This window comes from Ambystoma mexicanum, chromosome 1p (assembly GCF_040938575.1).
Source record: "Ambystoma mexicanum isolate Mex_15411 chromosome 1p, UKY_AmexF1_1, whole genome shotgun sequence".
NCBI classification, from domain to species: domain Eukaryota; kingdom Metazoa; phylum Chordata; class Amphibia; order Caudata; family Ambystomatidae; genus Ambystoma; species Ambystoma mexicanum.
The window spans coordinates 591,467,892-591,484,262 of record NC_090921.1 but is presented as its reverse complement, the minus strand read 5'-3'; the positions used below and the strand labels follow the sequence as shown (position 1 = coordinate 591,484,262).

General features: G+C 47.5%; 1 protein-coding gene across 1 annotated transcript in view; it reads left to right on the top strand.

Moving 5' to 3' along the window:
• The window catches only part of ZAP70 (zeta chain of T cell receptor associated protein kinase 70), a 589,046-nt gene that overhangs the window by 479,693 nt on the left and 92,982 nt on the right, over positions 1–16,371 (top strand). The window contains exon 12 of the mRNA XM_069649541.1: positions 16,155–16,295. Within this exon, the coding sequence (XP_069505642.1) occupies positions 16,155–16,295 (141 nt within the window). The remainder of the gene's footprint in view (positions 1–16,154; positions 16,296–16,371) is intronic.

The following is a 16,371-nucleotide window of genomic DNA, read 5'->3' as shown; positions in this document are numbered from 1 at the left end:
CCACGCTTGCAGCTGCTGACCCTACGCACATTACCTGCGGCGTGCCTCAGGGCTCCTGCGTCTCCCCACCCTGTACAGCGTCTTTACGAAGCCCCTTTTCGATGATCTCGACGGCCTGGATATCGACTACACGAACTACGCTGATGATACCCAGATCCTCATCCCGCTGACGGGGGATTATGACAAGGATTTGGCCTTTGTAAATAGAGTGTACCTCATCATCCAGGCATGGATGGCCTCTCATGGACTATGCCTGAATGATGACAAAACATAACTCCTCATTCTTGGTGCAACAGCCAATATCAACAAACTTGACCAAAACTACTCATCATTTGAAATTGACAACAACACTATTGCTGTGGCCAAGGAGGTAAAAACTCTAGGCTTTTACCTAGACTCCATATTATCATTCAAAAAACAGGTAAACGCAATGGCCTCCGCCACTGCCTATAACTGTACACTTATCAGAGCAGCCAAATCATTCCTATCTTCTAACAATTGGATTACTCTGGCTAGAGCTTTGATCCTATCCAAGTTAGATTATTGCAATGCCCTTTATGTAGGTAGCAACAAAAACATCATAAATAAGATTCAAATCTTGCAAAACAACGCTCTAAGAGCAGCCCTAAGTCTCCCAAAGAAAGCCCACATCTCAGACACTAGAAGAGCTGTCAACTGGCTCTCCACGAAAGATAAGATATTCCTCAAATCTGTCTCCTTGATCCATAAATGCCTCCACGATTTGGCCCCCAAATATCTTATAACGAGATTCACCAGACAGTCATCCTACCGCCCTTCCTGAAAGGCCAATGCCAGCCTACTATTGGTACCAAGATTCAAACGCACTCTGACCGGAGGGAGTAGCTTCCCTGTCAAAGCAGCGCTACACTGGAACTCACTACCGCCCCCCCTAAGAGAAAACCTTTCTTATCCACAATTCAGGGCTAATCTTATCCATTGGATTAAGGATCACGATAACTAACACACTCTCGCCCGACTAACCTGACATAACTCAAACCTGCAAATTGTAATTATGAAATTTTTATGTTTTATATGCATGATGTACCCTTGTAATAACGCTATCTATATGCAAATTGTCCTGGATAACTGCTCATTGGCACCAGCTACCTATGTTGTCAATTTGTCCTCTATTGTAACCCTATGGGATGTTATCCAATATGTTCTATGTAACCTAAGCTATAGAATCCTCTTGTTATTCCTGCGCCATGTTACCCCTGGGTTATGTGCGCATTATAAATAATAAAAACAAACAAACAAACACTTACATTTTCCAATGAAATCTAGACAAGCCTTTGCCAGCAGTAACAGGCTATAACAAGTTACCACCTATGAGGGACAAACAATATGAAAGTCATTGGGCTAGAAGAGTCTGCAGGGAGCCAGGACAGTCAAAGTCAATTTGAAACAGTCTATGGAGCTGAGGCACGTCTTAGAATCAAAGTCTTGCACAAAGTTATAAAGTTTGTTAGAAAATCACTTGTAGGGCCATAAGCTGTTAAGCCTGTGAAAGGAGATTTGGAATCAACTCTAAAGGTAAGCGACTGCAATTCCAAACTGAGAAAAGCAAAGCTAAAAGACACTGAGGTAAGTACCCCAAGTCTAAATAGTACCTCTGAATTGAAGATGAGTGGTCCCGCTGGATTCTATCCTGTCACAGTGGTGCAGACCCCATGTTCCTAAGCCTCAGTCGTGGGGACAAGAGGGAGGACGTCTTGAGGTTCAGCGGCACTTCAGGGTTTCATCGCTTAGTTAACAGCACCTTTGCAGATCTCAGATACCGGTTGGGCTTCCTTCACTCCTTGGGTTCTGCACTCTGGTGATGGGACTGGAGCTCTGGTCGTCCTGCTTCTGGAGGGTCCTTAGGAGACTCCTGGAGCTTCTAGCCGGATTCCAGACGTTGCACTCGACTATGGATTACTCGATACCAGGCATTCAGTTCTTGCAGCAGCGAAGAAGTACAGCCAGTCAGGGAATTTGGTCCAGTGAAGTTCGTCTCAGGGTTAGTTGGTCAAACTAAGCCAAGGGAAGAAGTCATCCCTTCTGGAGCTTCTCTGTCGAATTGAAAAAGTAGTTTCAACACAGCAGTATGGCTTCACCGGGCAATTCCAAGGTCCAGGAGGATGCAGAAGTTTTGTTCACGGTTTCTTCATTGGGTATTTCTTCCAGGGGTCGACTCTGCCTCTAGTCCCAAAACCTTCACCTTTTAAGCAGGTTTCTCCCATTCATGCACAGCCTAGGCTGTCAATCATACAGCAGGGTGGCTGTCCTAAAAGGACAGCCAGCCAGCCAATCAGGACTGGTTACATTCAGGCACTCCTAGATACAAAGGACAGGGGAGTTTCAGAACCTCTCTCACATCCTGAATCACAAAATGAACAAAAGGGCTGAAATCTAGCTCAACGCACAGAGTAAGACCCAAGAAAGACCTCACAAACAGAAAATGGCAAAAAAGAAGACCAGGGCCATTTTGACGAAATGTTTACCCATGGGTCCTGTACTGCAGCTGAGGGTTCAGCCTGCGGTAGAAAAGCAAAATGGTAGGAAAAATTAACCACTGCCACCAGCCATTTAAAGTAGTGAGGGTAACATAAAAATGTTACATGAAATTGTAGAATAAGGGGCTACTAGGTAACCCCCCAACACTTCACATACGATGCTGTGTGTTGGACCTATAAAGAGAAAAGGTATATAAAGTCATTTTCACTTTACTATTCTTGGGAACAGTAGTTCACACAAGAAAAGGTATTTAAACCTTCTGAGAAATCTAAAGGATTTCTCTGTGACACTGCACTGAAGTTGCTGTGTGTCACCATACAAAAGGTAGATGCCTATGGAGTGTGACAGACTCCAAAAACAGTGGAAACACATCATCGAAATCAGGTCAAAACACATGAGAGAGTGGGAAAAAGGTCTCACTCAATCCAGGGTTAAAATTAAAAAGTCCTAAAGTCCAGCAAAAGAGCTGGGGGTCTCTAAGGTTGAATGGAATTAGCACAGAAATGAGAATTCTCCCTAACACTGTATGTGAGCTGCAAGAAAGTCGGAGGGGGGGTGGATAAGGGGCTGGAGCTGAACATGGCATGTGACATGTGCCACATGTCACGGTCAGCTCCAACCCTTACTGAGTGCCTCAATGGCCCAGCCTTCAACCTGATGGGTGAGGACTGGGCCGGGGACCCATCAGACCTTGTCTGGCAGGGACCCCCCATGCTGCAGGGGGGCCTGCTACACTAGGAGCCTCCAGTTGTATGTCTAGCAAAAAAACATTTGTTTTGTCTTTTTTTTAATTTAGTTTTAAGTTGGGCTTGCAAGGCAGTCCCGAGGGGTTGCAACTGCAGTCCCCAGGGGTCACAGTTGCGACCCCTGGTGACCCCCAAATGATGTCCCTGATATAGGCATGGGTTGGCTAATACAGGGCTATGTGTTAAGCCATTTACATGCAAAATAAAACTTCTTTGCATTAGCTCATGTAAATTTGTATTCACAAATACTGCTCTTAGGAACCTATATTTTCAGTTCTGAACCCATATGTGCACTATGTTTGCTGCATGTGTGGGCACAGTTCTCTATAGACATGCGTGTGTGGCTTTCATTAAACAAGAATTTGTTCTTTCATTTATCAGTATGTTTGTGGGAGTGTTGGATTGTCCTTGCTCATGAATGGATTCCTTTCTCTCCAGAAACATGCACAGTTTTTAAAGGGTTTGTATATATGTCTTTGAGTCTCTTTATTTTTGAGGGCTGCGGATGTACTATTCTCCAGTGGCACATATTTAGTTGAACCTTCTCTTCCCTCCCGCACTACTACTGACTCTGCCCAGGCATTGACAGATGGGAATGCAGAGGATTGGCACTTGACACAGTTCTTAATAGAATTCATTCTTTCAGCATGCATTTCGTCACGCAAACAGTCAAACTATACAATGACCTAAAATGGCTGCATTCAAGCATGATATCCTCCTGGGCGATAGTACTTAGCTTTTCACTATGACACACCATGAAACAACACCAGGTTTGATCACCAACTATATTTGCAAATAATACTTAGCTTTCAAAGCAGTGGCAGCTGGTGAATTTTTTAACTGGAGGGGCGTCAAATATATGTCCTAGATATGCCACAGCAGGAGGAGGAGGTTCGTGGGGGTTCTCTCACCAAGAATTATTTTTAAAAATATTGGGTTAAAATGGGGCATTTTAGAGCACACTTTTTTTTAGAAAATGTAAATAGCCAAACAGTTGGTTTTTTAGGGTAACTCATGAAAAAAATCCAATAGATGCACGTCACCAACAGTGCACACATATTCATGATGCCTTTCGCACAATATGTGCCAGTATAAAACATTTTCACACTGGCAGTGCCCGTACATTTCCATGTTGACTGCACTATTATGCCCTAGCATTCCCATATAAGAACATACTTATGTTTGCTTTGCGGATAATGCCAGTAATGATGGCGAAAGAAAACATCTGAGGGAGTGCTTTTCACCCGGCTGGCGCCTCCATAAGGGCTCAGAGGGGGCCAAGACTGGATGGGTCAACGCCCCCTTGCTCATTACGGATGAGCTGCCCCTGTTTTACAGGCAATCCCACTTCAAAGTAACAGCCAAAATGTGTTCAGGTTTGAATTTCGTTTTTCAATACAAAGTCAATCAGGTCTTTAAAGGACAATGGGCCTCATTGCGAGGTATGCTGGTAAGGGATAAATGATGCCGGTATGTAAATGCCGGCATCATTTAACGTTCCGTAGCATTCTGACCCACAAACCCAGTATTAACGGCACCGTTATTTACTGTGCCGCAAATAGCGGCATAGGCGCGTACACACGCCTCTTCAGACAGGAAATACTGGCATGCCGGTAATAGGTGCCAATTACAACCAAGGCAAACATGCAAATACCGGCATCGCGAACCCGGTAATAACGGGTTGCATGATGCCGGCAAAACAAAACAGCAACCAAGATACAAGGCAGCTGCCACAGGTGCACACAATCCCCACAGGTGGAGTCAAAGGAGGCTGTGCCAGTATGAACTGAGCACACCCACACACCACAACCCCCCCACAGGTGTAGGCAATGTAGAGTGGCCCAGTACAAAAGGAGCACACCTACACACCACACTCCTTCCTACACCAAAATGCTACCACTAGCATTTGCAATCATGGCGCAGGAGGACATGCCTATACTGCTACAACTACAGCAACAACAGCAACAACAACAACAACTACAGAAGCAAGAACAGGCAGCACAGAGGAGACGCAGGAGGAGAAGGAGGGTGAGACAGGGCCAGCAATTACCACCAGCGCAGCCACCAGCGCCTCGTAGGCAGCCATCAATCCCTCGCACCAGACCCAGTCTATTCAACCTAACCCCTGAGCATATCCACACCCTGTACCGGTTGGACCGTGACACCATCACCACCATAGTGGACATGATACAGAACGGCATTGCCAGCCACATACAAATACGCACTGCCATCCCCCCACTACTAAAGGTGGTGTCTGTGCTACACTTCCTGGCCACAGGCACCTACCAACACACAGTGGGCCAGCTGCATGGCATTTCACAACCACTATTCTCACACATGCTGAACCAAGTGCTGGATGCCCTCCTGAAGCACGCAAGCACCCACATATCCCTACCACAGACTGCCCAGGAGATAGCTGAAACCAAAGTAGGCTTCCATGCACTGGCAGGCATGCCCAATTGTGTTGGTGCCATCAACTGCACCCATGTGGAATTGGTAGTCCCCCATGCCATAGAGGCGGTGTACCGCAATCGCAAGCAATACCACTCCATCAATGTGCAAATGGTATGTGACTCCAGCAAGATCATCACCCATTGCTGTGCCCGATTTCCTGGATCCACACATGATGCCATGGTACTGCGCAACTCCACGCTACCCCGTCACATGGAGCAACATGCTGGACCACGTGCCTGGCTGCTCGGTGAGTTGCACAACAGGCACATGGCCATGCTGTGGGGTACTCATGTGTGCGGATGCAGAAGGGGTGGGCTACTGCACCCGGGTGGGAAAGGGGGGGATACTTCACCAGGGTGGGAAAGGGGGGGATACTTCACCAGGGTGGGAAAGGGGGGGTTAATAGTACACCTAGGTGGCAATAGCCAGTGAGTGGAGAATGAATGCAGAGCTAAACACTCCTCACCTGACCCAGCCAAACGGAAAATGACACATCACTGGGCCAGATATCACAAATAATGCATATGTATGACAACAAGTAAGAGGCACAACCCGGGGCACCATGGTGATGGCAAGCAATGCATGACTGAATAGGATGGCAACTGTGGCAATGCGGCTAGTGTGACCATGCATAGTGAAGAGTATACAGCATGAATTGGAGGCTAAACATTGTTGCACTGCCACAGCACATCTGCCTCAGCATGCATGATTACACCCTGCATCATCTATTCAACCCCATCCAGTGTTCCACACCTCTTTACAGTATACATTCCATATAGGCGACTATTTGGTGCACGTACAGGGACATGTGCATGCCCACACCAAATAGCTGCTGCCATGACCGTGCTCCCTGAAGGTGGCAGTTCAGAGTGACACACACCTATTTGTATCCGCTTGCAGGTGATGGAGGATATCTCTTGAGGCTGTGGCTACTTACCCCTGTGCGGAACCTGCAGAACAGCCATGAAGAGGAGTACAATCGTGTGCACACTCGTACCCGTGTTGTGATTGAGCAGACCTTTGGCCTGTTGAAGGCGCGGTTCCGCTGCCTAAGCAGGTCTGGTGGGGAACTCCTATATAGGCCTGAGAAGGTGGCAAAGATGACCATGGCCTGTGTCATGCTGCACAACATGTGCGTCCGAAGGAATGTACCACTGCCACCTGACATTGACATGCATGGGCCGGGTGAGGATGAAGGGGATGGAGACGGAGGCGAAGGAGCCCCCCTGCCAGTACGTGATGCACGGGACGGCCATGCTGTATGCCAAGCACTAATTGACGAATACTTTTGAAACACAGGGACGATGAATGACTTGTGTCAGACACTGGGCCAATGTGAACATGCACAAAGGGAATGTTGCTGGTTGGGCACTGAACACCGTAACACATTAAATGGATGAACACGAAAAATAACAATGTCCAGCCATGGATGTTTCTCATCACAACTTGTGTATTATTTGTAACAGCAAAACTGTGCCCACTCCCCCCTCCCAGAACCCCGCAACAAACTCCCTCACCCACCCCACATACCCCAGTGAATAGGCCAACAAACTCCCTCACCCACCCCACATACCCCAGTGAATAGGCCAACAAACTTCCTCACCCTCCCCACATACCCCAGTGAATAGGCCAACAAACTCCCTCACCCACCCTACATACCCCAGTGAATAGGCCGACAAACTCCCTCACCCACCCCACAGATCCCAAATGTCCACATGTGTGCAACAAACAGTGTTACCTTCACCATTGTAGTTCCTCACATTTTGTCATTTCCCAAAATGTCATTTCTTTGCGACTTTTGGGTCTGGGGGTGCCATGGCCGAGCGCCGTGCGCTCCTCCGCGTTAAGCGCACAGGGCTTGATTGCACCGAGGTGGAAGAGGATGTCGTGGTGGAGGTGTCTATTGTCAGTCCCCTGCCTGGGCCATGGTGTGGCTGCTGCACTTGTGTGATGTTCGCAAGAAGGGCCTGGGTCAGTGACCCCATGCACTCCCGGAATGCACACGTGGACGCCTCCACGGCAGCTGTATTGGCAGCAATGGCCGTGGCTATGGCCTTCATGGCCTCATCACCAGCGACGACCTGTTGTCGCATTATCTGGAGCATTTCTTCTTGGCGGGCCTCTACCCTTGCCAGACGGACCTCGAAGGGGGTTTCAGCCGCAGGTGTACTGGTGGCTGGCGGGGTGGTGGAAGGCAGGGTGGTGGAAGGCAGGGTGGTGGCTGGCGGGGTGGTGGAAGGCAGGGTGGTGGCTGGCGGGGTGGTGGAAGGCACCTGCGTGGGGTCCTCGTCCTGGGCAGTGTCCTCCTTGAAGATGCCAATGTCCGATTCTCCAAGGTCAGAGTCATGCAGACATGGGTCATCCTGGCTCTCAGTCTCCGCAGGTGGGGGGGTGCTGGCAATGGGCGTTGGGCTGGGCGTTCCGGATACATTACCTCTGCCTCTTCAGCCACTTCTGTGGACACGACGTCCGTGGTGGCTGGTGGAACAGCTACCACTGTCGCAGCAGGTACCCCCTGCAGGGTTGATGCCTTGCGTGGCACACTGGGTGTGGCTGCAGGCAATTTCTTGGATGAGGGGGTGGCGGTGGCCCTGGTCCCCTTACATGCACTGGATGTGCTCGCACCCCTGTCCTCTGTTCCACCTTCCTCATCGGTGGCTGGGAGATAGAGGAAGATGCAGGTCATCAGTGATGTTGCCAAATGGCAGCTATGATGTTTTGCGGTGTGATATTTTCATACATTCAGGCACAATTTAATTTCTGTTGTGTGGCATTTGGTGTACTGAGGGGACATGTTGGCAATTATTGCATGGCTGGTGGCATTGGATTGTTTTGGTGTCTGTGGGGGGGCCATGGGCATGGTTGGGTCATGTTGCACCTCTGTTGGGATTGGAATTTTCACTCATCATGCGTGTGGTGCAGGGGGTGGCACTCATTATTCTATTGATTTGTTGATGTCGCCTTGGGACATGCATTGGCGTGCCTAATCTGACTTCAACATCACTTGTGTCACGTCATGTTTTGTTATACGTGGATGTGATGGTTCACTCACCTTCCTCTGTTGTAGTTGCTGCGCCAAACTCCTGGTCTCCTATCCCCTCTATGGATTCCGAGTCAATGAATCCACTTGCGGTCTCCTCCCATGCGGTGAACTTTACAGGGGAGTGTGTGCCACTGCCTGTCGCCATTGCGGCCCTCCGGTTCTCCGCCAGGATCTTCCGGACCCGGAGGCGGAGGTCATCCCAGCGCTTTCGGCAATACGCTCCTTGGGGTGCTCCCTACTGCCGACACCCTCGTAGCAACCTCCTGCCACACCTCTTTCTTTTGGGTTTGGGCCGCATGCTTAAGGTCTGTGCTTCTGATGATGTCAGCATGCTGTTCGAGGGTGTTTGCCAGCATTGTCAGTTCAGCATCACAAAAACGCTGCTTTCTCTTCCTTTGGGTGCTTTTTCTGGTGGCCTTCGACATCCTGATTGAGTTGTGGCACTCAACAACACAGGTGTAGTGGTGGTTATGGAGGATGGCAATGGATTGTGTTTTTAAAGATGGCCGGCGGCCCATTTCCAGTTCCTGCGCGATGACGTAATTTCCGGATCCGTTTTTTATGTACACAGTGATCCCGTGCCGGGATCACCGTGCCGGTATTCAGGTGTTGGTATGAAGCGGTAACGCTATGAGCGGGCCGCGTGATGCCGGTATAAGGGGGTTGGTGGCACTTTACCGGCATGGCGGGATTGGCACTACCGCATGGGGGAACGCACGTGCTCGCGCGCTCGTAATCACCCGCTGTTAGCGGGTTCATACGTGCACGGACACGCTCATTCCGGCATGCCGGAAATGGACCCGCTATTACCGGGCAACTCGTAATGAGGCCCAATGTCTCCCTTTGCATTCAATATATAGACGAGGAAACACAATGCATGCATTTATCAACACCTGTATTCCTGTTTGTAAAGTGTAACCCCTTTGTAGTTCCATTCCCGCAGATTTTACACAGTTTTGAAATTGGACAATTTGGGGATTGGGGTTGATTTGCATTTTCAAATGTTCTTCTGGTTTTGGGAAAACTAGCTAGTGAACCAGTCAGAAAACCCTGAATTCCATTGGATATTTTGGAATAAGTCACCAAGAGCGGCCTGGTCATCCTTCTCTGGGCTGCTGTGGCTTCCTTCTCTCAATAGGTTGGTCTCATGAACTGGTCTGCCACCAGCCAAGAGTCCGTTCTCATGCTCTGCAGTCTTCAGTTGTTTCCTTCCTGTCTCTTTCTTGCCCAATATTCCATGATCTATCCCTCTATCCTATGGGTATCCCAATACATTTCCCTCTAATCCCACCCATGGATTGTCATACAGTGTTTGTTTAACACATGACTGAAAACGTGAGTGGGAATTTACTCTTTCTGAAGAGAAGATAATTTCATTGTTATGCTCAAATCTCTGACTCATCCAGTCTAACCTAATGAAACGTACATTTTAAAATTCTGCACATCGAGGCAAACATTTTGACATGTTACATGATGGAATTCTAATAATTTCTGATGAATTTATGCATTTTTAGCAAATTCAGGTAATCCGTAGAATGGTGACATCTAATTCTGTTTTCGGTATACAGTGTTAATAACGAAAAATAAATAACAACATTTTCGGTGACACCTGAATAACAAACAAAAAAATTTACTTTTTTAATAAAAGTATATGTGGGGGGTGGGGTAAGAGATTAAAAAAAGGGTGGGGGTCCTTGAGGGGTTAGAAAGCGGGGGAAATGGGGGCCTTGGGGCGTCACTAAAAATGTATGTTGTTATTTATGGTTTTGTTATAAACACATGGAACCTCCGTTTTCATAGTCTGGTAGAGTTTACTTTTATCTACAACACATCAAAATCTCAAATCAGTCAGAGCTTGTGTGGCGATGCAAGGATTAATTTCTTTTTTGCACATTTAAGGCCTTATTATATTCAGCCTAGCAACTAAATTACAAAACTCGGGAAAGAATGTCAAGTTTACCAAACTGATGTTATTTTAATCATGTTTCAATCCAAAGGATGCCATCATCTGCTTTTACATGTCTAAATGTTCCGAAACAGAATATTTAGCATTTTTATGCTAAGGGGTCATAAAGCTTTTTAAAGTCTCAATTTGTTTGCTTGGGTCTTTGTCGTTTTCTTTTTCTATGTCTCTTTACTTGGATCCCTCGTCAGAATCAGGGGCAGCTCTTGACTCCCCTTCCCTATTTGCATATCTCCCCCTTTTCTTGCAATGGCTATAAAGAGATTGCCTATGTGAGTGGGACTGAGGACCCTCTGTCATTTCCCTTTCCCATTGGTCTTCTGGATTATGGAACTTAAATCTTGTCTGAGGGGCTGGAGAGTATGGTGTGTCAATGTGTCACTCAAACTCAGTGTTTCTCCTTTTCCCCAGATGTTATGGAGTGTCACCAGAGTCCCTAGCATATGTAGGTGCATTTAAAATGCCCATTTTAGTTTGCATTTTCTGTCTATCAATGTCAGCCAAGTGGGCTGAGGGATCTCTCTATTTAATCATGAACTGCAATTCTTGTTCCCTTAACTCACCATCATCTCTTCAATCAAAGCTTGTGTGGCGATGCAAGGCTTAATTTACTGTTTGTACATTGAAGGCATTATTTGTGATTCTATAAAAGCATTGCGATTTCTTTGGGTTGCTAATTTCCAACAGTTGGCCACAACAAGGAGGAGATGACATTTTGTCTAAATCTTCCCTCTCCATGTTTTCCGATCCAAAGAAATGTTTCTTTAGCTGTGTATACCTTCAATGAGACTATATCAAGGTCGCTGGCTTGTGCCTGGGTCTAAATGTCAGTGACCTGATCTGTTAACCTTTCATAAGCTAATGCATACTTGACGTTGATGGATGATGAAGTGGGCACAGATACTCTTGGAAAAAGAAACCTTGTGTTCACTAATGGGTGCCTGAAGTCAATGTATTTAGTTTATCTGCTTGGAAGCACATCTTGTATACAATGAAAAAGCATTTCAAAGAAGTCATAAATGCTCCTGTCCTGACCATAACATTCCATCTGAAATGGAGGCCCTGATCTCTACACATATTGATCCTACATTTCTGGGCTAAGCCATGCTTCGAAATCTAAAGACACAAAGGGCCTCATTACGACCCTGGCGGTAGGGGGGTAACGGGGCCCCGTTAACCCCTACCGCCTCATTACGAGGTCTAAAACCAGGCGTCCTTAGCGGGTCCCGTGAGCAGACCAGGATGCTAACAACGGGACTGTCATTAACGGGCCTGTTGTTAGCATCATCCCCATTCCCATTGAGCCCTATGGGGGCTCAATGGGAATGGGGATGTACCGGGTCTGGGCTCCTTGAATGGGGAAATACCGGGCCCTCCAAGGTCGGAATGGCCCAGTATTTCCCCATTCAGGGAACCCGGACCCAGTACCTTGAATGGGGGAAGCCATGCCGCAAAAAGCGGCATAGTTACCTCAAGGGTCGTAATGAGGCCCCAAGCGTTTCCAGTTTTGTTTCTTTGCAGTTTTGAATTATAATGTTGATCATCGGGTTCTGGCATGATATTTCAAATCTCTAATGCAAGAACTCCAAGTACATACATGTGTGAGAAATGCATTGAACTATAACATTGAGTCTAGTCTTATCATTCATATTTTGCTCTAGGTAAACAAAATTGTGCAGTCCCGTATATTATGGCAGACAATTTTAATTTTGTTTCCTGAGCCAGATCTTTTAGGCTCAGGAAATAACACATGGCAGAGATCTGTATTGCCAAGAAGGCCTGTGTACTGCAAGATGGGCATTAAAGTCAATGGGCCTCATTACGACCTTTACCACCATGGCGTAAACTATGTTTACGCCATGGTGGTTGGCGGACTTACCGCCCCATTCCGAGGTGAGTGGGGCGGTAAATCCCCATTAACCCATTTACCCTTCCCCATTCCCATTTTTGCCCCATAGGGCATAATGGGAGTGGGGAAGGCGTTAATTACGCCACCGTAAATTACGGTGGCGTAATTAACAACAAGGTCCCTTAGCGCCATGGATTTTAACACCTGCAAAAGCAGGTGTTAAAACCTCCATGGCGCTAAGGGACCTCGGAATCTGGCGGTAAGGGTCGGCGCTGTTTACGCCGCCGTAAACCCCTTACCGCCTGGGTCTTAATGAGGCCCACTGAGGCCCAATGCATTACTGATACACTTTCTATGGGTTGTACAATGTCTGAAAGAAAATATGTAACTGTGAAATGTAATTGTAATGGGTTATTTCTAATGCGCTCAATAACCAGAGGTTTCTAAGCGCGGACCTGGGGATCAAACCTGTGTTGCACTGATTCGTCTTGCTTCCAAGGCAAGCACGTTGCCCCTGAGCTATTCTCCCGAGACTGTGCACTGGTGTTATGAAGTCTGGCTCTGAAATAAATGACTTCAATAGTTTATTTTCCAACATCTGGGTGCGCGCTGAAATCTGACGGGTGTTCCTTTTTAACGTGACAGCAAGAAAAAGGCGGCAATCCCCAATATTATTATTATTATTGTTATTATTATCATTATTAATAATAAGCGCCAATGTTGGTACATCTCATTTCACTTGCTCTTGCCAGGAAGGATTTCTCATTTTATTCATTTTAGGCCTTGTGTTTTTCTATAAAATATGCTACAGTCCCACAAGAATGCATAATGTTGCAAGTCCTTTCTGCACTCATTTAAAATTATAGCTGCTGCACGGAAGGGCCCATCACCTAGACCTTCAATGTGCTATCACCTAGACCTTCAATGTGCTGTGTGCCAGTCTCCTTTAGAAATAATGGGCCTGTGCCTTTGGGAGTACCGCTCAACTGGTTCACATCCCAGACACCAATGGGCTGTGCATTAACAGGTTCCCTGTCCAACCCTGCCAACATGCAAGCATCCTTTGTTAAGAAAGAGACCAGGACATTCTATGGGGTGCAACATTTACCCATCAAAGATATGCCCTATTCGTTGTGAACTGTCCTTACCATAAATATAGGCTGAGCTTTCAGCCACAGCCAGCCAGTACATGGTCCAGTATGAAATTCTCTCCAGCTGGGTGGCATTGGAAATGAGGTATCAGAATGAGAGCTATTCTTCTCCACATGGCCTACCATGCAAGGGTTAAATCCCCTTGTTTCCTTCAAATTGGGAAACTAGTAATGCTGGAACTGGGCCAGATTTTCCTTGATTATGAACCCAGCAAAAACGTTCTCCCATATTCTGAGAAAAAAAGACCCGGCCCGTCCCACTACACAATGCACATGCAGTGATCAGCTGCTCCCAGCACCGGAGGTGAACTTCTGAGCTCGTAAGAGCTCTACTCTGGGGTGTCTTTGGTTTTCATGTAGGGGCATTAATGTGCTGTTAATGTAAAATGCTTGCAGACAAAGCAGCAAGTGGGTAGGTGGAAGCACTATTGTACCGAGGTAGATGGTGGGTCATTAGAAATGGGGTGGTTGAGTAAAACGGCATGCTGTGTGAAAAAATGACAATGGGCCTCATTACACGGTAGGCGGTAAGGGTTTACCGGTACTGGTAAGGGCACCGGTACCGGTAAACCCTTACCGCCTTACTACGAGTTCCCTTTGCGGGACCCGACCTTAACTGCTGGTTTTACCAGCCGTTAAAGTAGGGTGCTGCAAAGGGACCTCGGTGCTAATTACGGTACCGCAATTTGCAGTACCGTAATTAGCTCCTTCCCCATTCCCATTATGCACTATGGGGGCAAAAATGGGAATGGGGAAGTGCCTTGGTGAATGGGGAATTACCGCCCCCGCTCACCTTGGAGTAGGGCGGTAATTCCGCCATCCACCAAGGCGGACACTGTAAAATAGCGGCGGCAACCATGGGGCTAATAGCGCCATGGTTACCGCCTACCGTGTAATGAGGCCCAGTAAGTTTAAAATTCAGCTTTAGAATTTTTTTTAAGACTACCATTACCTTTCCCACTGGTAATTGTAGGCTTCTATTCAAGATAGTGAAAATAAAGCTACAATAATACGACTTTGCTGCTATGACGATTTAAAGAGTGTCTGGTTGGTTTAATATGTGATTTGTGCATGTTTAGAGTCATCTCTACAAAACCGGCTGTTATTTTAATTTAGCTCTATTCTTTTTACACGTTTTAATTCGTGAGCACAAAGGCATGCTGGCATGTCGGAAAGAGATTAATTGTGAGCGCCACTTGGCATGCGAGCATGACAAGCGGCGCTCAGAATGAAAAGTAAACGCTTCCTGGCGTGCTGGCAGCGTTCACTCACTTTGCACTGTGGAGTGAAAATGTGAGGACCTTTTCATTTGCATCCGCAGTACAAAGCACAAAAATGTGGCTGCAGTGACCTGCTTACGTTTCAGTGAAAACGTAACGGTTCCCGACGTCAAATTACAGGGAACTCGAAAACGGGCCCCTGAGTGTTGCATGCTCACCCAATATCTGAGGTGAGCACTTAACTCCTGTGAGCTCCCCTTCTGGATTTTAGACACATTGGCCCAGTAACCTTGGTCAAAGTTTCATGCTGCACAGTTACGAAGTGATAACAGGGACCAACAATGGCACAAAAAACAGACGCACTCTGAAATGGCGGCCCATACATTCAACTTTGCATTATTGCCCTATGGCTAGTCCAAGACTCTCCATTCTCTATGGCCTGCCTTCAAAATAAAGTCTTTACACACATCGGGCCTCATTACGACCCTGGCGGAGTGGGTTTACGCCAGCGTTATTCGCGGCGGACCCGTCCGCCCTACTACGAGTTCCCGTAGCGCCATGGAGCGTTTTCCGCCTGATTTTTCCGGGCAGAGAAATCCATGGCGCTACGGGACCTTGTTGTTAATTACGCCACCGTATTTTACGGTGGCGTAATTAACGCCTTCCCCACTCCCATTATACCCTATGGGGCAAAAATGGGAATGGGGAAGGGTAAAACGGGGGATGGGGATTTACCGCCCCGCCAAGGTTGGAATGGGGCGGAAAATCCGCCAACCCCCATGGCGCTATCGGCAGCTTTCCGCCGTGCTCCATGGTGCATTTTGCACCGCGATTTCCGCCAGGGTCGTAATGAGGCCTATCGTGTATAGTATGGCAATCACAGTGGTAGACCTCCGCCATGTGCCAGCATGTGCATATTTAAGCCAGGCCCAGTTGCATTTAGCCCAGAGGCAGGAGGAGGCACCGTCTTGGGGAGAAGGTAGCCTAGCTTCATCAGCCTGGGTTTCCATCACACAACCGGTCTCATGGATTGACTGGCTTGCCATGTTTTCAGTGGTGGATGGAAAGATTGAGGTTTGGTAAGATTATCTTGAAGCGGGACAGGAATGGGAGCCAGGGCCCCAGTGATGCCTCTGCAGTATTGGGCCAGGCGTGCGCTGTGTCTCTTCCTTTGGTTCTCATTTTTGTCTCCATTCTTTTTCTTACCGTAGGCACGGACCGCTGGCAAGTGGCCACTGAAGTGGTACGCCCCCGAATGCATAAATTTCCACAAATTCTCCAGCAAGGGCGATGTGTGGAGTTATGGCGTGACCATGTGGGAGGCCTTCAGCTACGGAGGTAAACCGTATAAGGTGAGTCTAGCATGTCAGTGGAGTAGTCATGGGGAGCCAATCTGTTTAGACTCTGATCTGTCTGTATAGCGCGCTG